The 24416-nt window shown below is 40.6% G+C and overlaps 1 protein-coding gene across 1 annotated transcript in view; it reads left to right on the top strand.

Annotated features, from left to right (window-relative positions):
- Positions 1-2497: 2497 nt before the first annotated feature.
- The window catches only part of LOC311141021 (dedicator of cytokinesis protein 5-like), a gene marked incomplete at both ends in the record, with an annotated part of 39689 nt that continues 17770 nt past the window's right edge, over positions 2498-24416 (top strand). The window contains 23 exon segments of the mRNA XM_084176300.1: positions 2498-2540; positions 15370-15453; positions 15696-15736; positions 15829-15884; positions 16027-16123; positions 16297-16445; positions 16581-16716; positions 16829-16986; positions 17249-17330; positions 17635-17764; positions 18582-18654; positions 19085-19227; positions 19464-19589; positions 19728-19852; positions 20047-20145; positions 20412-20484; positions 20618-20721; positions 21015-21195; positions 21353-21450; positions 21541-21630; positions 22107-22207; positions 22359-22493; positions 22596-22707. Coding sequence (XP_084032426.1) covers positions 2498-2540; positions 15370-15453; positions 15696-15736; positions 15829-15884; positions 16027-16123; positions 16297-16445; positions 16581-16716; positions 16829-16986; positions 17249-17330; positions 17635-17764; positions 18582-18654; positions 19085-19227; positions 19464-19589; positions 19728-19852; positions 20047-20145; positions 20412-20484; positions 20618-20721; positions 21015-21195; positions 21353-21450; positions 21541-21630; positions 22107-22207; positions 22359-22493; positions 22596-22707 — 2436 coding nt within the window.

Raw genomic sequence — 24416 nt, 5'->3', positions numbered from 1 at the left:
CCTTATCGACATCAACCTGAGATGCCAATACATGTCATGCTTACAAAACGCTTACATTAAGCTTGCACCTGAGTTGGTAGAATTTTCAGAAAACAATCATACACAATGCCCTCTTGAGCCTGAATCTCTCTTTCATAAGCATTATTGAGATTAGGAATATTACCTCATAATACAATGACTCAAGCGCAATAATAAAATCTGAATAAGAGGTATCTGTGTTTAATAGTAGTTGTATTCCACTTGCTGTCACATGATGGCAATATTGTCTTCCTTATTCACAGCTTGTAGAATTCCTTTTCATTTGAGTGGTCTCTGGTATGTCAAAGGATCTTTTTTATATAAATAAACTAAAGGAATCCATTTGTGGTTGTGATTATATTTGTGGAAGTTTTTTACATGGCGAAAGTGTAAACCTGAATATTACTAAAGATCTGCAGACCTAGCCTAGTTGTTTACGCTATGCAAAGTAAGGCCTACTCTGAATTTAGAAGTGAGCTTTGATTCATTGCTAGTCCAATACATCTGCCTGAATCCAACATGACCGTCTGCTGGCTCACTGTATTTGTGATGCACATTGGGATGGTCCGGTGCATTTTTAAGAATACATAAATCACTCTACCAAAAATGCTCGGATCAAATTATTCAAAAGAACTTAAGTACATAAACCACTCAATTTATAACCACCGTCAGCGGTCCAATCTTTTAATCACTTAGATGAGGCAACTTAGTAAAGCAAAACAGACAATGAACAAGTCAAACAAAGGGAACAACATTCCCCAACATAAATAAAGCTAAATGCTGTACCAAATATTGGTCGCACTTTACAATAAGGTAAAATGTACAGTGTAATTATAGTGTAGGTACGTTGTCTGATTTGTGTAATTGCATGTTGACATTTCTATGTGCAATAGATTTGTAACAGCTAACTTCACTTCCCCTCCCTTAGTCCAGTCACTCTGTCCCCAGTGGAGTTGTCTGGCATTGACAGCGGATACAGCACCATGTATCTCTCACCTCTCTCACCTCTCTCATCTAGAACCTCTTACATGGGGCTTGTGAGAGAACTGACAATTTCTGTAGATTTAGATGTATTATTTTAGTCCATGCAAGTCTAAAGCACTCTCTCTCTTTTAATTGTATTCAGCTAGATAAATCATCCAGCACAACAAAGTATCTTCTACTACAATTTCCCATACTCATTCACTCCCCCCCCCCCCAAAAAAAGCTATTAATTGTAGCTAAACCTCCTCTCAACACCGAATAATTGTTTAAGATTAGTTCTACTCAGTTTTTCTCTATTGTGACTTTAATTGCAAATCCTTTGTATTGTGCATGCCGTAAACATGGGTAGCAGTTGTAAGTGCTATGTAAATATGTACCAAAACTGTAGCAATAATTCCAAGGGCTGACTACTCATGCCATCTGCAGTTACCCTGCTGTTTCCATGGGAATATGACATTTTGCAGAATCAAATCAAAATATATTTTGTGATGGTTAGCAAAAACCAATACTGTTTAATGATAAAAATCTAATAGCAATTGCACTTCCTGAACCATTAATTTTACAAGGGAAAAAAATATGGAGCAGAATACACAGAGAAGTCACCATCCAAATAGTGAGAGCTAAATCAAGCTGTCAAAGGGAACAGCAAAGTAAATGGATGGCTAATGGTTATTGACAGCAACATTTGGTTGTTCTGTCAAGTGCTATCAGCAACATATGATGTGAAGACAAAAGGCTAAGTAGAATTACAGGCCTGATCCACTAAACAGCTGCAGATTGCTACATTGGGTGGGGAGGGGGAAGGTGTGGCATCTCTGCCCATTGTCATAAATAAAATATCACTATCAATGCATGTATTGATGCAAACCTACATAATGCATGAATGGTAACCTCACACAGACTCATCCTCTACAATATAAACAGAGTGAACCTGATGATGTTCGAGTAGGCTACTGTTACAAACACACACACACCCTCTGTCAGTGTCTGCTAAAGACTGAGCAGTATGACAACGAGTGGATTCCTCACATTCCTGACCTTGAGGAACACAACACAGTCAATGGTTGAATCACATCAAATCAAAACGTTTTTATACTTACAGTTGTGGCTATTACACCTTATATTATGTTCCCACACAGTCTGCTTTTGCACCATGTACTCATGGTGAAAGGTAGCCTACTGTACACTAGCCTACTAGACAGTGTAGTGTAGGTGTCTCATCACTTATTTGAAGTTTGGTTGTGTTACATTGTTCTTATTTGACATTGTTGGCAAATTGGCACAATTTGGTAATTGAATGATCATTGTACGCATATTATCCATCGCGGCACCGCAACGCTCCGCTGCTGGATTCAATTGCATAGCGCCCTAGATTTCTCCCCTCCCCCCTTTTGAAGTCATGATGGCGGAACTGTAGGGTTCAGGACGAGAAAAGTGTCTTACCCGCCCAGCAGTTCGCTTATTTATTTATTTATTCGTCTAACATTTTCCCGCAATGACCCGCTGGATTCCAACAAAAAAAGATAAATATGGCGTTGGTAAGTTAGAAAACTATGTCGTCTTATTTACAATTGGGCTGTATTCACACACCAGTTTCCATTATTTAGCTAGTTGGCCAAGCCTATTAAACTTGGAAGTTATGTAGGAAGCTTTAGGAAAGGGCGAAGTTAAGGTACCTGGAATATGTCACACATGTTGGCTGTACAGGGATCACTGAAAGAAAGTGAATGTTGGACAGATGTGAATAAATTTAGTCAGCGTGTGAGCCCTATGTCCATACAGTAGTAATCCGTGAATCAAGAGGTTTGACTCTAAAGTGTTTTAGAGCCTTGCTACACGTTGTGTGTAACAGTTTGTGTGATAACCAGGTGAAACTTTCTTGCGGCCCCTATACTGTAGAAATTGTGTAATTAGCCTATTACTAGACCTTTCAGATATCATGAAAATACAAAGTCACATAGCCTACATGAGTCACTTCAGTTCGGCATGCTGTGTGTGTGTGTGGATACACGCCCTCAAGGTAAATCAAAGCGAATGGGGAACCGTTTCAGCGAGTATGTTTACGTTAGTATACTGTAATAACGCCGTTTATTGGGTACCTGCAAGGTTCTTTGGTTGATGTTGTCACTGTATCAAGAAATAACACCTTTCATAGATTCTTATCAAACATAGTTAAGTGAAAATATATCAAAAGTTATCACCTGGTTGTTTTTCCTTCCTCCATTGTTTACAAAACATTAAGATGTGCAAATATAATAGGCCTACAGATATCTGTATTTAGCAGGACAGAAAATAACCATAATCTCATAGATTGATTTAGATCTCATCATGTATGTTCATTGTGTTCTGACACTAATTTGGTTTTTAACTTTGTTTGAACAGGGATATTGGTATCATTCTAAAAATGACAATATTCTAGTAAGGAATGCCCTTGACTCAGCTTGCCAGCCCCCAAAGTAACATACACTACCAGTCAAAAGTTTTAGAACACCTACTCATTCAAGGGTTTTTCTTTATTTTTACTATTTTCTACATTGTAGAATAATAGTGAAGACATCAAAACTAGGAAATAACACATATGGAATCATGTAGTAACCAAAAAAGTGTTAAACAAATCAAAATATATTATATATTTGAGATTCTTCAAATAGCCACCCTTTGCCTTGATGACAGCTTTGCACACTCTTGGCATTCTCTCAACCAGCTTCACCTGGAATGCTTTTCCAACAGTCTTGATGGAGTTCCCACATATGCTGAGCACTTGTTGGCTGCTTTTCCTTCACTCTGCGGTCCGACTCATTCCAAACCATCTCAATTTGGTTCAGGTCGGGGGATTGTGGAGGCCAGGTCATCTGATGCAGCACTCCATCACTCTCCTTCTTGGTAAAATAGCCCTTACACAGCCTGGAGGTGTGTTGGATCATTGTCCTGTTGAAAAACAAATGATAGTCCCACTAAGCCCAAACCAGATTCTAAAACTTTTGACCAGTAGTGTACCTCTGTGAAATGCTGTGTTCAAGTTCCTGTTCATCTTTTGCTATGTTTGGTAAAGACCACAGACAGAAGTGTCATTTTCTCAGGGTGACTGAAGTCATCGTTTTTCTTGTTGTTGTTCCACTCTTATATTTTTGTTTCTATCTTCTCAATTTTGAATATGACAGATGACTCCATGTAACTACTGATTGGTTTGTTCTTATTTGGGTAGATACAGTTTGAAACACACACTACCTTTAGTTATGTTTGTGTAATGCTGATTGTATCAGAACATCCTTGAAGCTTGTTGTGTGTCCATTGCTGCTAAGCCCTAGTAAAACATTTTTTTTTAAAATAAGTCATACCTCTCACTCATGGACTGTGATACAGACAGTTCAACAATTTACTTGTATTTCAAATGTAGTCTACAAATCTGTACGTGTAATCTTTAAGATGCCAGTGATAGTGTTGAGGGTGTTATTGCAAATATAGAAGGAAATAATTGACACTTTATTGATATAAATGCATACATACATTTCACCATCACTCAGCAGAGCACACATGTATTTCAATCTTTGACTAGGTCAGAGAGATCCGGTAGGATTTTGACGAGAGGCTGTCTTTGTGCTGTTAATCTATAACAGGGATGGACAACTTTGATGGGGTGGGGGCCACAAAAAAATCTGAATTCGTCATAAGGGTCTGCAATTGCTCTGTGTACCAACATCCATCCCACCCGGCGGTAAATCAACCATGATAACAAGTTTAGATAGCTGGCCGCTAAACTAAGTTAGCAATAAATAAATAAATTGCTGACATGGGCTAATTGACCAACTATCAGTGACTGACATAACAAGAGAAAAACTGCAGATGCACAACCAAATTTCGAAATTGCACCTTGTGTATTCTACAATGCTAAGTCACAACAGTAAGTTGAGACCCCGACTGAGTAAAATAAATAAATATCTGAGGGCCTTCAAAAGGGCCAGTTGCCCATCCCTGATCTCTAACCTGCAAGCCAGGGATGTCACAGATTGAGGTGCACAACAGTGTGAAGGAGCTGCACTAGTGAGCCGTGCTAAAGCACAGACAGTAGCGCTTTAGCAGTGACAGTATTGCTGCATCACAACATGCTTGGCTTGATTATTTTCACTGGCACAGCTCCGCTGTTGCCAGGCCTGGACCTGGACACAGTCAAAACTGTGTCAAGTTGGTGAAATGGGCCATTGTCACTCTCTGCTTGACGAGCGGGAGATGTCATTTCTTCTTTTATTGTTATTTTTATAAAGGCTATTGTTTCTGAGTTGGCAGAGGGAGTTTTAACTACGAATAAGGAAATGTTTTGATGAGGTTTGATGCCATGCTGAATTCTATTATTTCCATCCTCTATAGGCCTGAATTGCACCCAGGCAATAACACGGTAACAGAATTGCACCCAGGCAATAACACGGTAACAGAATTGCACCCAGGCAATAACACGGTAACAGAATTGCGCAGACTCAGATTTTTCACTTAAAATGTATGCCAAACAAAAAACATTGATTTAAAAGTTTAACAAACCATGCAACTCTAGGACTACTTTTAACAATATACACTGACATTTTTACCAAAGCACATTTACTGGAAGAACTGTGCACATGCAAAGTTTGGTAACAGAATTTCAGTAAAATCTCCCTCAGTTTTTTATGTACCATGTTTTCCAAAAACGATGTTAAATAGGCTATCTGCTCCTATTAAACGAAAACACCACCCAAAAATGACGTTTTTATATTTGTTTCATTAGTCCATTGTTGATATAATCCCAAAAGGTCTTGCTTGTCAGCAATCAAGTTTTCAATATATATAACTTTCAAAATACAAAAATACAGCCGGTATGATGCTGTATTTTGAAAGTTATATATTTTGAAAACTTGATCGCTGACATGCGAAACATTTTGGGACTATATCAACAATGGACTAATTAAACAAATACCAAAATATCGTTTTGGGGTAGAATTTTCGTTTAATATTCAAAGATGTCTGCAGATAGAACAGAGTGTCAGCTATGACATGACACCATGAGTTTGAGAAATCTCTTTTGGTTACTGAACTACAGTAAGTGAAGTGGGTTTACACCCGGTAACATAATTGGGGTAACGGATATTCATCATGGGTCCCTGATCTGTACTACACATAAATGCATAATTATGGATATGAATGTCATTCTCTTCCTGGTGATATATCCTAAATAGGTACACAAAGGTAGAAATATGTAATATCCTCATTTGCATATGTGGGTATTATTCTACCTACTGGCTATATTTCTAGTGAGCCAAACAAGACCAAATTTGGTTGGTCCTGACCAAATCTTAACCAATCATAGACGTGTATGTTTCACAAGTTTGGACTTCAAAGAACAGCACAGTAGAGCGCAGTAGAGTAATGTACAATACAGTAAAGTAGAGTATAGTTCAGTAAAGTACAGTAGAGTTCAGTAGAGTACATTATAGTGTACTCAACTCTAGTGTGCTCTACTGTCTACTGTACTTAACTCTACTCCACTCTATTCAACTCTACATTACAGGACTGTGCTGCACTGTACTGAACTATACTCTACTTCTCTTTACTGTACTGAAATATACTCTGCTTCTCTTTACTGTACTGTACTGAACTATACTATACTCTACTTCTCTTTACTTTACTGTACTGAACTATACTCTACTTCTCTTTACTGTACTGTACTGAACTATACTCTACTTTTCTTTACTGTACTGTACTGTTCTGAACTCTACTGTGCTCTACTGTATTGTACTGTACTGTGCTCTACTTGAATGTACTATGCGGCCATGGAAGTCCAGTGTCGATCGGTGCTCAGTGGATGAGGATGCTGGTTACAGTAAATGGAAAGAGAGGGGGCTCATGGGTAGGTGTCAGTAAGAGCTGGGAGAGGTGACATTAGTTGGAAAAAGAGAGAAGAGAGAGAGAGGGGGAGAGAGACAGAGCAAAGGGTTGTCCAGACTTTTCACACTCGTGCTTTGACCACCAGACACAGAAAGAGAAAGAAAACAGTTATCAGCTGAACATAACAAGATGCCAGTGGAAGGAAGGACAGTAGCAGGCGATCCAACTGTGGTTTGTTACTATTATGATTTCCCATTGTAGCCAATTCATAGAAATTCTGTTACCGATTTTTCTGAAATTCTGTTTTTGAGTTTTAATCACTTAATAATTCATGAACAAAATTGATATTAGTAAAAACTCTTTAACTAATTGATACGTCTACCTTTACTTATTACTTCTTTGAACTTTCATTATCCTCTCCTCATGAGGGAGAGAAATTAGAAAATATCTTAAAGATTTGTGTTTTTTTGGTAACATAATTTTAAGGCACAAGGCAATGTTTCTTAAACTTACAGAAGGCAGAAAAAAATATTTTAAACTAAATATCAGTGTTGATATTAGTTGGCAGGGATCTTTACTTCAACATGATTGTGTTTTGATGTATTTCTAATACCTTTTAAGAATTATTCTGGTAGATGTTTTCTAAGATCCATTTTCCATCTGTTTGACAAGAAATCAAAGCCTTTGGTTATTCCCAATTTTTAGGATGGAAAATAGTTGAAAAATGTATATATGCCTTAATTTCTCAAAAATTCAGACTCCGCTTTCATTTGACACCCAATTCGACATGTTCCTATGGGTCCTTTTACATGGAAATGACCACCACTCTCTGCTACAACATTATTTAAGCATTATCAGCTCTAATTTGTGTTAGCCTATGTAATGTAATGGTGATGAGTGATATATACATAAGTATTCAGACCTTTTACTCAGTACTTTGTTGAAGCACCGTTGGCAGCGATTACAGCCTTGAGTCTTCTTGGGTATGACGCTACAAGCTTGGCACACCTGTATTTGGGGAGTTTCTCCTATTCTTCTCTGCAGATCCTCTCAAGCTCTGTCAGGTTGGATGGGGAGCATTGCTGCACAGCTATTTTCAGGTCTCTCCAGAGATGTTCTTTCGGGTTCAAGTCCGGGCTCTGGTTGGGCCACTCAAGGACATTCAGAAACTTGTCCTAAAGCCACTCCTGCTTTGTCTTGGCTGTGTGCTGTTAGGGTTGTTGTCCTGTTGGAAGGTGAACCTTCGCCCCAGTCTGAGGTCCTGAAGCAGGTTTTCATCAAGGATTTCTCTGTACTTTGCTCTGTTCATCTTTCCCTCGATCCTGACTAGTCTCCCAGTCCCTGCCGCTGAAAAACATCCCCACAGCATGATGCTGCCACACAGGGATGGTGCCAGGTTTCCTCCAGACGTGATGCTTGGCATTCAGGCCAAAGAGTTCAATCTTGGTTTCATCAGACCAGATAATCTTGTTTCTCATGGTCTGAGAGTCTTTAGGTGCCTTTTTGCAAAGCCCAAGCAGGCTTTCATGTGCCTTTAAATGAGGAGTGGCTTCCATCTGGCCACTATACTATAAAGGCCTGATTGGCGGAGTGCTGTAGAGATGGTTCTCCCATCTCCACAGAGGAACTCTGGAGCTCTGTCAGAGTGACCATTGGGTTCTTGGTCACCTCCCTGACCAAGGCCCTTCTCCCCCATTGCTCAGTTTGGCCGGGCGGCCAGCTCTAGGAAGAGTCTTGGTGGTTCCAATGTGTTTTTGAGGACCTTCAATGCTGCAGAAAGGTTTTGGTACCCTTCCCCAGATCTGTGCCTTGACACAATCCTGTCTCTGAGCTTTACGGACAATTCCTTCGACCTCATGGCTTGGTTTTTGCTCTGACATGCACAGCCAACCGTGGGACCTTATATAGACAGGTGTGTGCCTTTTCAAATAATGTCCAATCAATTGAATTTACCACAGGTGGACTACAATCAAGTTATAGAAACATCTGAAGGATGATCATTGTAAACAGGATGCACCTGAGCTCAATTTATTTACTTATGTAAATAAGGTATTTCAGTTTTTTATTTTAAATACATTTGCAAAAAAATCTAAAAACCTGTTTTCGCTTCATCATTATGGGGTATTGTGTGTAGATTGATGAGGGAAAAAAAAGAATGTAATCCTTTTTAGAATAAGGCTGTAACGTAACAACACGTGGAAAAAGTGAAGGGGTCTGAATACTTTCCGAATGCACGGTATATGCCTTAATTTCTCAAATATATGGTCTCAGCTTTCATTTGACACCCAATTCAACATGCTCCTATGGGTCTTTTAACATGGAAATGACCACCACTCTCTGGTGGAGATATTTCTGTATTTCATTTTCAATCAATTTGCAAACATTAATAAAATAAATAAAATGTAATCAAGTTTGAATACTTTCTGAAGGCACTGTATAACTTTTCCCCACAGATCTACATATTCAATTAGTACTATTTGTTCTCACAGAACAAGTGTTGAAAAGTCACATACTAATTTGGATTTGAGGGGAACTGCGTACAATTAAATGGGAAGGATACTTATGTAAAGAATATTAATGTTTAGTTGTAAGGTATTCAGAGATGTGATGAGCTTAGCCAGTTGAAGCCTGCAGTGAGATCTAGCCTCCGGCAACAAGGATTATCACCGTGCAAGTCAGGACAGAGCTCCTCACCTTGTTCCTGTGATAGAAGGCGGATGCTGAGTACTAGACTATGAAAGTGTGTGTCTGCACTGCAGCTCACTCAAGTCATGACAAGGAAGTGTGTGTGTGTGTGTGTGTGTGTGTGTGTGTGTGTGTGTGTGTGTGTGTGTGTGTGTGTATGTGTGTGTGTGTGAGATCATGCTGTGCTGTGTGATCTGTCTCTCACTTGTGTCCTTCAGTGAAAAGGAGGGAGGGAAATACAGCAAACGCCTCTAGGAAGGAACTTAAGTTAACAAACTGAGGAGGGCAGGGCTGCAATTGAATAGGAGAGGAGAGGAGGACATGGCACTCTGCTGACCCAGTTGGCTGCTGTATAACCTCTAAAATGTGACCTTTAACCAACAGGCTCCATGGCTTGGTGATTTAAGAATAAATCATACATGATGTCAATCCCCTCCTCTCACTTTACCTTCCTCTGTGTGGATGATGTAATACACTTGGAAAAAACATTTTCCATTTACTCCATCAAACACAGGCTCAAGGAATTTGTATTTGTATTTATTATGAATCCCCATTAGCTGCTGCCAAGGCAGCAGCTACTCTTCCTGGGGTCCGGCAAAATTAAGGCAGTTATACCATTTAAAAAACATTACAATACATTCATAACAGATTTCACAACACACTAAGTGTCTGCCCTCAGGCCCCTACTCCACTACCACATATCTACAACACAGAATCCACGTGTACGTGTTTGTATAGTGCGTATGTTATCATGTGTGTGTATGCATGTCCCTGTGCCTATGTTTGTGTTGCTTCACAGTCCCCGCTGTTCCATAAGGTGTATTTTTATCTGTTTTTAAAAATCTGATTCCACTGCTTGCATCAGTTACCTGATGTGGAATAGTGTTCCATGTAGTCATGGCTTTATGTAGTACTGTGCGCCTGTCACGATCGTCGTATGGAGTAGACCAAGGCGCAGCGTGATGAACGAACATATTGAATCTTTATTATCAATAGTGATAATATACACAACAAAACAACAAAACGAAACGTGCAGTCCTACGGTTTAACATAACCAACAAGGAACAAACCAAAACAGAAACAAGATCCCACAAATACAAAGGGAAAACAGACAGTTTAAATATGGCTCCCAATCAGAGACAACCAACAACAGCTGACACTCGTTGCCTCTGATTGGGAGCCACTCAGGCCAACATAGAAATAGCACAACAAGAACTCCCGACATAGAAATACAACACATAGAATGACCACACCCTGGCTCAACATATAGAGTCCCAGAGCCCGGGTGTGACAGCGCCTCCCATAGTCTGTTCTGGACTTGGGAACTATGAAGAGACCTCTGGTGGAATGTCTTGTGGGGTATGCATGTGTGCTAGTCTGAGCTGTGTGCTAGTCATTTAAACAGACAGCTCCGTGCCTTCAACATGTCAATACCTCTCACAAATACAAGTAGTGTTGAAGTCAATCTGTCCTCCACTTTAAGCGAGGAGAGATTGACATGCATATTATTAATGCTCTCTGTTTACATCCAAAGGCCAGCCGTGCTGCCCTGTTCTGAGCCAATTGCAATTTTCCTAAGTCCCTCTTTGTGGCACCACACGACTGAACAGTAGTCCAGGTGCGACAAAACTAGAGCCTGTAGGACCTGCCTTTATTATGGACAGACTTCAACCCATCTTAGCTACTGTTGTATCAGTATGTTTTGACCATGACAGTTTTCAATCTAGGGTTACTCCAAGCAGTTTAGTCACCTCAACTTCCTCAATCTTCACATTATTTATTACAATATTTAGTTGAGGTTTAGGGTTTAGTGAATGATTTGTTCCAAATACAATGCTTTTAGTTTTAGAAATATTTAGGACTAACTTATTCCTTGCCACCCATTCTGAAACTAACTGCAGCTCTTTGTTAAGTGTTGCAGTCATTTCAGTCGCTGTAGTAGCTGACGTGTATAGTGTTGAGTCATCCGCATACATAGACACACTGGCTTTACTCAAAGCCAGTGGCATGTCGTTAGTAAAGATTGAATAAAGTAAGGGGCCTAGACAGCTGCCCTGGGGAATTCCTGATTCTACCTGGATTATGTTGGAGAGGCTTCCATTAAAGAACACCCTCTGTGTTCTGTTAGACAGGTAAGTCTTAATCCACAATATAGCAAGGGGTGTAAAGCCATAACACATACGTTTTTCCAGCAGCAGACTATGATCGATAATGTCAAAAGCCGCACTGAAGTCTAACAAAACAGGCCCCACAATATTTTTATCATCAATTTCTCTCAGCCAATCATCGTCATTTGTGTAAGTGCTGTGCTTGTTGAATGTCCTTCCCTATAAGCATGCTGAAAGTCTGTTGTCAATTTGTTTACTGTAAAATAGCATTGTATCTGGTCAAACACAATTTTTTCCAAAACTTTACTAAGGGTTGGTAACAGGCTGATTGGTCGTCTATTTGATCCACCAAAGGGGGCTTTACTATTCTTAGGTAGCGGAATGACTTTTGCTTCCCTCCAGGCCTGAGGGCACACACTTTCTAGTAGGCTTACATTTAAGATATGGCAAATAGGAGTGGCAATATCGTCTGCTATTATCCTCAGTAATTTTCCATCCAAGTTGTCAAACCCTGGTGGCTTGTCATTGTTGATAGACAACAATAATTGTTCACCTCTTCCACACTCACTTTACGGAATTCAAAATTACAATGCTTGTCTTTCATAATTTGGTCAGATATACTTGGATGTGTGGTGTCAGCGTTTGTTGCTGGCATGTCATGCCTAAGTTTGATAATCTTGCCAATGAAAAAATCATTAAAGTAGTTGGCAATATCAGTGAGTTTTGTGATGAATGAGACATCTGATTCAATGAATGATGGAGCTGAGTTTGCCTTTTTTCCCAGAATGTCCTTGAAGATTTTTACTATCATTCTTTATGTCATTTACCTTTGTTTCATGGTATAGTTTCTTCTTCTTTTTATTCAGTTTAGTCACATGATTTCTCAATTTGCAGTACGTTTGCCAATCGGTTGTGCAGCCAGACTTATTTGCCATTCCTTTTGCCTCATCCCTCTCAACCATACAATTTTTCAATTCCTCATCAATCCACAGGGATTTAACAGTTTTTACAGTCATTTTCTTAATGGGTGCATGCTTATTAGTAACTGGGATAAGCAATTTCATAAATGTGTCAAGTGCAACATCTGCTTGCTCCTCATTACACACCACGGACCAAAAATTATTCTTTACATCAACAACATAGGAATCACTACAAAACTTATTTTATGACCTCTTATACACTATATTAGGCCCAGCCTTTGGAACTTTGGTTTTCCTAGATATGGCTATTATATTGTGATCAGTACATCCGATGGATCCGAATACTGCTTTCAAGCACATTTCTGCAGCATTAGTAAAGATGTGATCAATACATGTTGATGATTTCATTCCTATGCTGTTTGTAACTACCCTGGTAGGTTGACTGATAACCTGAACCAGTTTGCAGGCACTGGTTACAGTTTGAAGCTTTTTCTTGAGTGGGCAGCTTGATGAAAAGCAGTCAATATTTAAATCACCCAGAAAATATACCTCTCTGTTGATCTCACATACAGTACCTGTCAAAAGTTTGGACACACCTACTCATTCCAGGGTTTTTCTTTTTTTAAACTATTTTCTACATTGTAGAATAATAGTGAAGACATCAAAACTATGAAATAACACATATGGAATCATGTAGTAACCAAAAAAGTGTTAAACAAATCAAAATATATTTTATATTTGAGATTCTTCAAAGTAGCCACCCTTTGTTTTGATGACAGCTTTGCACACTCTTGGCATTCTCTCGACCAGCTTCATGAGGTAGTCACCTGGAATGCATTTAAATTAACAGGTATGCCTTGTTAAAAGTTAATTTGTGGAATTTATTTCCTTATTAATGCATTTGAGCCAGTCAGTTGTGTTGTGACAAGGTAGGGGTGGTTTACAGAAGATAGTCCTATTTGGTAAAAGACCAAGTCCATATTATGGCAAGAACAGCTCAAATAAGCAGAGAGAAATGACAGTCCATCATTACTTTAAGACATAAAGGACCGCCACAGGAAAGGAAGACCCAGAGTTACCTCTGCTGCAGAGGATAAATTCATTAGAGTTACCAGCCTCAGAAATTGAAGTCCAAATAAATGCTTCACAGAGTTCAAGTAACAGACACATCTCAACATCAACTGTTCAGAGGAGACTGCGTGAATCATGCCTTCATGGTCGAATTTCTGCAAAGAAACCACTACTAAAGGACACCAATAAGAAGAAGAGACTTGCTTGGGCCAAGAAACACGAGCAATGGACATTAGACCGGTGGAAATCTGTCCTTTGGTCTGATGAGTCCAAATTAGAGATTTTTGGTTCCAACAGCCGTGTCTTTGTGAGACGCAGAGTAGGTGAACGGATGATCTCTGCATGTGTGGTGCCCACTGTGAAGCATGGAGGAGGAGGTGTGATGGAGTGGGGGTGCTTTGCTGGTGACACTGTCTGTGATTTATTAGAATTCAAGGCACACTTAACCAGCATGGATACGCCATCCCATCTGGTTTGCGTTTAGTGGTTCTATCATTTGTTTTTCAACAGGACAATGACCCAAAACACACCTCCAGGCTGTGTAAGGGCTATTTGACCAAGGAGAGGGATGGAGTGCTGCATCAGATGACCTGGCCTCCACAATCATCCGACCTCAACCCAATTGAGATGGTTTGGGATGAGTTGAACTGCAGAGTGAAGGAAAAGCAGCCAAAAAGTGCTCAGCATATGTGGGAACTCCTTCAATACTGTTGGAAAAGCATTCGTCATGAAGTTGGTTGAGAGAATGCCAAGAGTGTGCGAAGCTGTCATCAAAACAAAGGGTGGCTACTTTGAAGAATCTAAAGTATAACATATATTTTGATTTGTTTAACACTTATTTGGTTAATACAAGATTCCATATGTGTTATTTCATAGTTTTGATGTCTTCACTATTATTCTACAATGTAGAAAATAGTAAAAATAAAGAACAACCCTTGAATGAGTAGGTGTGTCCAAACTTTTGACTGGTATTGAACATTATCAAGCATTTCACAAGTTTTCCAGATACTGACTGTTTGCACTTGGTGGTCTATAGTAGCTTCCCACAAGAATGGGCTTTAGGTGAGGCAGATGAACCTGTGGCCATATTACTTCAACAGTATTTAACATGAGATCCTCTCTAATATTTACAGGAATGTGGTTCTGAATATAAACAGCAACACCTCCACCACTGGCATTTCTGTATTTTCTGTAAATGTTATAACCTTGTATTGCTACCACAGGGAATGAAAAAGAACAGGATAATGTGAATCATCTCTTTATTTAAAACGTGAGGTCAGGCTGAGTCCTAAAATCCTAATCATGAATACATGCACATACAGTACATGTATTAGGCTATAATTAAGAGTAAAGTGAAAATCCAAGAGATTGGGGGCCATTTTCAATTAAAACTGGGTTTCCAGTTTAAGGCCAACACTGAATTTATATTGCACCATACAAGAATGTACCTGTAAATTCATTCAATTCATAAAACAATGTTTACTCTTACTCAAGCTCAAACATGCTTTTTCACATCACAAGAAATACCTGGCTACAATATACTGTACCTTTATCAGATATGACCTGGTAAAAGGCCAAAGTCTATAGGCTTTGCTGGGCTCTTCATAAATGTTGTCTGTTTTCACTTTCTGTATGTTGAGCTTGCTGGGGATTGTTGTTTTGTGTTTGTATGTTGTTTCCATTGTAAGACTGCCATAATAAGACTGTATCTCCTATAAATTCTCTCGCAGCAATCTATAATTATGACTCCAGAGCAGAGCAGGAGCTGTGTCTCCAGGTGGGAGACACTGTACACATACTTGAGACATTTGAAGGTGAGCATGAACAGCCGACATGCCCTAACATATCACTCTTGCCTCACATTCTTACGTACAACAAGCTGTCATACGCTAAGTTTTCAACTTTGTAAAACATTGAACTATTGACATGGATTGATAATAATCAGCAATGTTCACCACCTGTATCTAGTTTGCCCTCTTCGCTTCTCATCTGTCTTATCTCTATTGTATTATCCTTATACCTGTCATATCTCTACATCAATCTTTAATCTCCCCAGGCTGGTATAGAGGGTACACACTACGGGACAAAGCACAGAAGGTATGGCAACAACCGTATATCCATTCATAGTTTTTCATTGAAATTAGAAAATAATTTGAAGAAGAGGTTTACGTTTCTGTTTCATCTCATAGGGCATATTCCCAGCCTCGTACATCCACCTAAAGGAGGCTAAAGTTGAAGGGACAGGGTAAGGTGTCACTCACTTGTCATGTCATTAGAAATGTATTGTATTTGATGGGATGTGTGACTTGACCTATTTGCACAATTTGATGCATGTGATGCACCTGTGGGACCCAATATCTGGTACTTTCCTTCCGTCCATCTTGCAGCCATCAGGAAATAGTTATCCCAGGAGACTTACCACTAGTACTGGAGTTAGGTGCCACTCTGAGGGAGTGGGCACAAATATGGCACAAGCTATATGTGGTACGTTGAGAAAACTAGTTTCTTATCCATCTCCCTACTTACATAATCTTCACATTCAAGAATTTACTTTACCCTTATGCTGTTATTCAACTCTGACACTCACTCTGTTTGGAAAAGTGTAATTATGTTAGCCTGAGTGACTGTAATGATGAATATGACTGTTTGTTTGACAGAACAACAAGACCACTCTGTTCATGGGCGTACAACAGATGGCCTACAGCCTCATCGAGTATCGATCTCAGATAGTGTCGGGAACATTGCCCAAGGATGACCTTGTGGAGCTCAGGAAGAAAGTCACAGCTAAGATTGATTATGGAAACCGGTATAAATTGTACTCTACTTGAATTGCATTGTGACATAAACATGCTTGTAACATTTTATGTGACTAAGTCATGGTGCTAAGAATATGCCCCTGTAAATCCGTCTTAAGCTATATTTGATGCTTTTTGTTGTACAGGATTCTCGGGTTGGACCTGGTGGTGCGAGATGACGCAGGGAACACTCTGGACCCGGACTGCACCAGCACAGTCAGTCTGTTCCGAGCCTTTGAGACTGCATCCCGCAGTATAGATGACAGAATACAAGAGGAGAAGGCATGGACCAGCTGTTGTTTGTGCCTCTGATAGATAAACTACTATAGGCTGCAGAGTTAGCCCTGCCAGTGCATTGTGTGTGCTCATACAGTGTCTCTGTGCCCCTCTGTAGACCCGGCTGCAGAATCTGGAGATGAGGCGCCAGTCCCTGTTTAGCACAGTGCACACATACAGCCTCCTCATGAACCTCAAGAACTTTGTTTGTAACATCGGGGAGGATGCAGAGCTGCTTATGTCGCTCTATGACCCTGACCAGTCAGAGTTCATCAGGTCAGATACCAACGCATTTAAATTCATTGCATTATACTAAACCAGATAACATCACCACCATTACCATTCTGACGCCTGACAGAACAATTCGTCCAGGACTCATGTGTGTTCCACATTGCATATATATTTAATAACGTGACTGTATGTAGGCATTTTGATATATTTGTGTTTTTGTGTTATCTTGTCAAAAACACACAGAGGTTTGTTACAGTGAGGTATGTGAGTTGTGATTCTTGATTGTGAATGCCATGTATGTTTGCAGTGAGAACTTCCTGGTGCGCTGGGACAGCATGGGCATGCCCAAAGAGATTGAGAAACTCAACAATCTGCCTGCCCTCTTCACGGTAACAAAGATGAAACCCTTCCTTCTACTTTCTGTTGTCTTGTTTCTCTGTTGTTGTAAATATAATAGACTAGCCATGGGGCCTAACAGATGGACCGGGAGTGGGCAGTGACAGTCCTTGGTTGGGGCATGCTATGCAATGCCATGCCATTTACTTCATCTGAACTGCTCACATTAAGCTTTAAATAAGCAACATTGCATAAGATATTGAATATGTTCTGCCAAGCAACTTTTACTTTACTTGCATTATGTCGTCCTTATCTCTGCATTGAAATTCTCTTCTCCGCTCTGCCCTCTCTGGCCAGGATCTGAGCAGCAGTGACCTGATTAGGCCACGTCTCTTCCTCGTCTGTCAGATTATCAGGGTGGGCAGCATGGAGCTCAAGGAGGGCAAGAAACACACAGGAGGCTTAAGGAGACCGTTTGGTGTAGCTGGTGAGATGTCTTTTAATTGAGATGTCTTCACTATATTTGTTTGCGCAAATTTATACATTCAATTCAGTTAATCTGAAATCAGAACACTACCCCATTTACTTAGAGTTTGAGTGAATGGGTAATTGAGGGCCTAAACAAACATTTACAGTAGGATCCCTGTCCTGGATAAAAGCCAGATACACCCTGAGCTCACCTGAACCTGTTTACCCTCCTGACCCATAAACTACCTCCACGTTGACTGCCTCGCCAAAGGAGTCAGGGGAAGTGATTTAAACATCCCTCTTTGTTTTGAGTGGAGGATTACATTTCTAGGTTGGATGAGAAATTATTTCCTCTGGTGTCACAGCAAATGGACTGAACCCAGAATCATTGGGAGCAATACAGAGCTCTCAATTCCCTCAGCTATTTCCTAAGAAATGACTAATTGAGAGAGAAAGAGGAATGCCTACTGAACCATCATCTATTGCAACACAAAGCTCAAGATCACACAGAGAGACCTGCTGGAATCCTACATATGCTCTTGTTGTGGATGTCTCTTGTTCTCATTGTCTCTCTGGTGCATTGGAACATTTGTGTGAGGGCCCAATAACTAGTTTTCAAACACAAATGACATTGTGGTTCTGCTCTGTAGTTTACTTAATCGGAGTGAGGACTGCTGTGAAATGGCTCGAGCTGAGAAATCAAATACCAAATATATTAAAGTGAGGCCATGCTAGCAGCAGTAGTGACAATAACTGGAGAATTGAATTGATAGCAGCTTATTAGCTTAGCCTTTGCCACATATCACCACCACATTCACAATTGCCTCTGTTCACAGTGATGGACATCACAGATATCGCCCATGGGAAAGCAGATGATGAGGAGAAGCAGCATTTCATCCCCTTTCAGCAGTGAGTGTTTTAAAATCTCTCAGAGGCTCTGCTCATTTTCACCCTGTGTTAATAGTCCTTACTCCACAGTTCATTTTAAATCAACCTACTCTTACACCATCATAGAGTCAGAAATGACAAATGGCTTGAACTCTTTTAGGATAGAGTACTTAAAGGAATGCATTATGCAACTGCTTCCTCTATTGCTATACCATACTGTAGACCAAGGACAAGTCTAGGTTTGTAGTGCGGTGTTCACAAAAATGCAACTGGAGAATGTTGCCTTTTCTTGCTTGGTCACATGCACTTTTATATTTTGTGGATTTTCTTCTCCAATATCTCAATATGCCATTCGTAGCTCTATGTTTTGTGATCTGTGGTTCCATCCACTTGTCAGTCCCACTTTTAAAATATATTTCTCCCCCTCTCTCTCCCTTCTTCTCTCTCCCAGGATAGCTATGGAGACATACATCCGTCAGAGGCAACTCATCATGTCACCTCTCCTCCCATCCCGGGTCATTGGAGAGAATGAGCCTCTCACCGCCGTCTTCAACAAAGTCATTAACACCCGGGAGGTCAACCACAAGGGCCAGGGTAAAGAGACACACTCACTGCCACTCTGTGGCAACAACTCACCAGTTTGCCCAGAATATAGCAGAGTAGAACAGAATATAAAATACAAAGGAATATAACTTAGAAGTAGCCTTTAAAATGTGGGTCTGGGTTCTAAATAGAAACATAACGGGTTGTGTGTATCCATTCTGAACATTCTGTTAGTGCCTCTGTCTTGTTAACTATCTCTTCATTGATTGGCCCTGCTGGGTTCTCAGGACTGTTTGTGACCCTAAAGCTACTTCCTGGTGACCTGTCCCAGGTCAGGAAGGACTACCCCCACTTTGTGGATCGCACCACCGCCATTGTTAGAAAGATGGGCTTCCCTGAGATCATCCTCCCAGGTGCCATACGTTTACATGTTCTTCTTTGTAGCTGAATTGCGTCTGAAACAAGGGGTTGCATACTTTGTACCTGCCTTTATAGCAGTGACAGTTAATAGATTGTTTTTCAATATTAATCAACTAATTCTCCTCCTCTAGGATATGTGAGGAACGATATATATGTGACCTTGCTGCAGGGGGAGTTTGACCGCGGTAAAAAAACGTCACCCAAAAATGTTGAGGTGATGTTGAGTGTACTAGATGACGATGGCAATCTCATGGAGGTAAGGGTGCTGTCGTAACATTATGTGTGCCTCCACATTTCTTTTTTTAACCATTTTTACCTCAAGTATTGCATGTCAGTCAACTCATGTTTGTTGGTTTACTGTAAGAAAACATCATTTTTACACATATACATTGGTTTTCTTGTCTGCAAAAAAAAATATTTGACTGAAGCTCATTCCTTCTCCTTGAATAGAAAGCAATATTTCCTGGTGCTGGATATGATGGGATCACAGAGTACAAGTCTGTAATTTACTACCAGGTCAAGCAGCCGAGCTGGAATGAAACAGTCAAGGTACAGCTAACTTACCAGCATCCCAGGTGTTTCTATTAGGACAAGAGAGCTCTGTACTCTCCTCATGGTGGCTCAAGTTCAGCAATTACTTTCTCAAAAAGATTTGACTCTATACTATGAAATAATCCTTTAGAGGAGATATTGGCAAGGATTGTGGCACTCATTCAAAATGCTAGACAGACACCAGACATGACTTTCTCTGTCTCTTGTCATGATACTCTCCTCTCCTCACTCCTCTCCTCATCCCTTTCTTCTCCCCCTCCAAGGTGACTATTTCTATTGAAGATGTGGGCCGCTGTCATCTCAGGGTGATGTTTCGACACAGATCATCTCAGGACTGTGAGTGACTCACGTTTCTAAAACACTCAACACCCAGGCAGCCTGCCCTAACCCTCTGGGATCTGGTCAGCATGAACGTGTTCTTCAGAGTTGGTTGATTGGGTCCTCACTGAAACTGCTGTGTTTCCTTTAGCTAGAGACAAATCAGAGAAGCCGTTTGGCATGGCGTTCGTCCGCCTGATGAAAGGAGACGGAACGACGCTGAAAGACGGCAGACATGATCTCATTGTCTATAAGGTGGGACCAGCACAGCACTCTGCCACTGTCACATACCCTATATGATGCCGACAGCTTGGTGGAACCAGAGGGTTCAGATACATTTGACTCATTTTAAATCATTCTCCCCATAGGGTTCTATTTCATTATTAAGTAGTGAAGTAGTAATTAAGTAATTATTTTGATATTTCATATAAAATAAAAAGCTGAAAGTAAGTCGATTATTCATGGTCCCTCCCTGGTCAATGAATATCAAATGACATACAGATTAATTTGTTTTAGTATTTAATTCATTTTTTTTCCATTTGTCTCAGGTTGACGTGAAGAAGACTGAGGATGCAAAGACATACCTGACTCTACCAGGCTCCTGGGCTGAGGTGGAGGAGAAGGAGAGGCAGACAGGGAAAACCTTTCAGCATTCAGGAGTCATCCCAGTTACCAAGGACAGCTTCCAGATTGGCACTCTCACCTGCTCCACTAAACTCACCCAGAATGGTACTGTAGTAGGACACGATTACCTGAGAAACAATGTATTTAGAATCAAACAGACCTTAAGAAATAGAATCAAATCCGCACTTTTCCGCACTTCGGCTCATAATACAGAGTAGAGTGATGTTGACATAAAAGTAATATGCTCCTGTTCCTCTTCCAGTGGATCTCCTGGGCCTGTTGAACTGGAGGTCCAACCCTGAAGAGCTGGACCAGAACCTGCAGCGCCTGATGGAGGTAGAGGGAGGAGAGATTGTCAAAGTGAGTCTGACTGCTCCAAACTTAGTATTCTTAACTAGTTTAACATATAAGGACACCCTATCCTAATGAATTTGTCTTTTGTGGTCTTAGTTTCTACAGGACACACTTGATGCCCTGTTCAACATCATGATGGAGACTTCAGAGAAGGACACCTATGACAACCTGGTCTTCAATGCTCTGGTGAGTTCTGGAGTGGTGAGTGACTTACCTGCATTAAGCTATCAGGATTAATGGCATCTGTCTTTAATATACCAAACGACAGTTGTATATCAGAAACTATTACGTCCCCCGAGTGGCGCAGTGGTCTAAGGCACTGCATCGCAGTGCTAGCTGTGCCACTAGAGATCCTGGTTCGAATCCAGGCTCTGTCGTAGCCGGCCGCAACCGGGAGACCCATGGGGCGGCGCACAATTGTCCCAGCGTCGTCCAGGGTAGGGGAGGGAATGGCCGGCAGGGGATGTAGCTCAGTTGGTAGAGCATGGCGTTTGCAACGCCAGGGTTGTGGGTTCGATAAAATAATGTATGTGCTAACTGTAAGTCGCTCTGGATAAGAGCGTCTGCTAAATGACTTAAATGTAAATGTATTAATGCAACAACATTTTCCAGCAGGTTTCTATATTACACTGGTTCCTGACTGTGCTCTGCTTTTCTTCTAGGTGTTCATAATCACACTGATTGGAGACATCAAGTTCCAGCACTTTAACCCAGTACTGGAGACATACATCAACAAGCACTTCAGTGCCACTTTGGCTTACATGTGAGTCTAGCTCTTTCCTTTTTCACATTTCCCTCTCTACTCCGTTCATTTTTCTTTCCTCCTGTTTTGACACCTTTCCACCCATTCAGAACACAGTCATTTATATGCAGTTACTGGTATGCCTGAGTGCCCCATTCCATTACTTTTTCAGGAAGCTGACCAAGGTTCTGAATTACTATGTGGGCCATGCAGATAAGCCTGTCCTAACAGAGGGACTGTACCCAGCCCTCAAAGCCCTCAAGTACCTGTTCAGGTTCATTGTGCAGTCCCGGGTCCTCTACCTCAGGTATCATAGCCGTGACCTTCCTTCCTCATACATACTCATACATTTGGTAGACAATATTGGTTTGTTTTGAAATGAGCAATATCCTTATTTTTGTTTACTCAGATTCTATGGGACCAGTGAGGATGGGGATGCTTTCTTTAACTCCATACGGACACTCTTCCTCTCCTTCAACACACTCATGGACAAACCGCTGGACGAGGGAGTGAAGATAAAGGTGAGTTGGTGTAGGGGAGAGACACTGGGATGGACACTTACATGGTACTTCATCTTCTTTAATGCACACTTGGTTAACATTGAATAGCCTGGTAGTGCAAAACTTACTGTATTATTCTAATGAAATTGTCAGCTTTACAAACTAGCTTAGCCTTTCTATGTTTATGGAAGCCTTAAGGGCCAGCCACACCAAGGATGATAGCTATAACGATAAATTATACATAACTATAAACGTTGGTGAGCATCCACACCAGCGTTCTGCAGTACACCTGTCAATCAACTGATCAACGCATCCTACTGCACGCTGTATGCCTGTTAGTTAATAAGGTGGTAACACAGACCATTCAGTGCTTCAGGGTGTGTTCATTGTCATTGTGACAACTGCAAATAATACTTAAATGTACATATAGGAACATATTAAAATGTAGTTATTCAACAACAAATACTGTTTAGCCTGCGCATCTTTTACATCATGTCATTGCTTGCGTTGTTGCTCAAGTGGTTTGCAAGTGATTTCCATTTTTCTAATGGATGTCAATTTGTCTAGATCTTATTTTTCGCTGTGCTCATCTCTCTGTCTGTCCTGTGCAACCATTTGCAATGCATCAGTGCAACAATGTTATCATCACTGGACAAAGTGATCACACCAACGCACTCTCCTTAACGTTCCCCGAAAATTAATTTGGCCTAGGCCCATTTTACATTCAGCAATTAGCTAGCGCAAGCATGCTTCTCTCCACGAAAAGGCGATTAGGCCTAGTATAAAAAAAGCCTAAAAATAAATGTCCTATAGCTTTTGTAGCCTATAGCTTTTCCTGGGATTTCACATGAAGAGGAATAGCGGAGAGGCTTGCGAATCCTTAGGCTACACTACAGTATATTGCGCACCGGAACAGCTGGAAGAGAGAGGCTAGAGATGTGTAGCCGAAGTAAGAAGCTAAATATGAGATAGATATTAGGCCCTTCATTAGTTAAATAGTAGGGCTATCAATATTTATCTGTCAAAGTCCAAGGATTTTTTTTTAAACGGCAGATATGTGCGTTCCTCCGGGCTGCGCTGCAGTCTTTGTGAAGCAAAGCTTCACTATTGATTAGGCCTACGTTTTTAGACAAGACAAGTATTCTACCTAAGCTACAACAACACAGTGCAATGGAGAATGTATTATTGTTAACAAGTGAGTACACAATTATTGTCTAGGGCTGTAAACTGAAGTGATGTGGGCAAATTTGAATAACCTCTTAAACGTCCTGTTTTGAATGCTTCATGCCGAAATAACTGCATACAACCTATGCCTGATTATGCAAACATTTGGATCAGGTATGGGTTTATTCTCGACAGTTTGCAAGGTCCAGAAAGATACATTAGCAGGCTACTCGTGGTTTATTTTGATCACACTATCGCGCACGCTCTCTCTCTCTCTCCCTCTTCTTTCAAACTCTCCTATGTTACATCCAGCAAGCAAGAGCAAGCTGCAATCTCTCCTCAATAGGCTAGTTGTAGTAAATAAAACGCTAAAATTAAGTGTACAACAAGATATTGTAATCTAGCTTTTCCTGGGATTCCAAGAGAAAATAGGAATATCTGTAGCAGCGAGGCAGCAGAGGCCAGGTGCGCAATTGCGCAAAGAGAACCGTGAAGACAGACTAGAGATATGTAGCCTAAGATAGAAGCGTATGCAACCCATTCATTAGCTAAATGTTAGGCCCTAA

The sequence above is a fragment of the Coregonus lavaretus genome (assembly GCF_964263955.1).
Source record: "Coregonus lavaretus genome assembly, chromosome: 14".
NCBI lineage: Eukaryota > Metazoa > Chordata > Actinopteri > Salmoniformes > Salmonidae > Coregonus > Coregonus lavaretus.
This window is presented reverse-complemented; position numbering and strand designations above follow the sequence as displayed.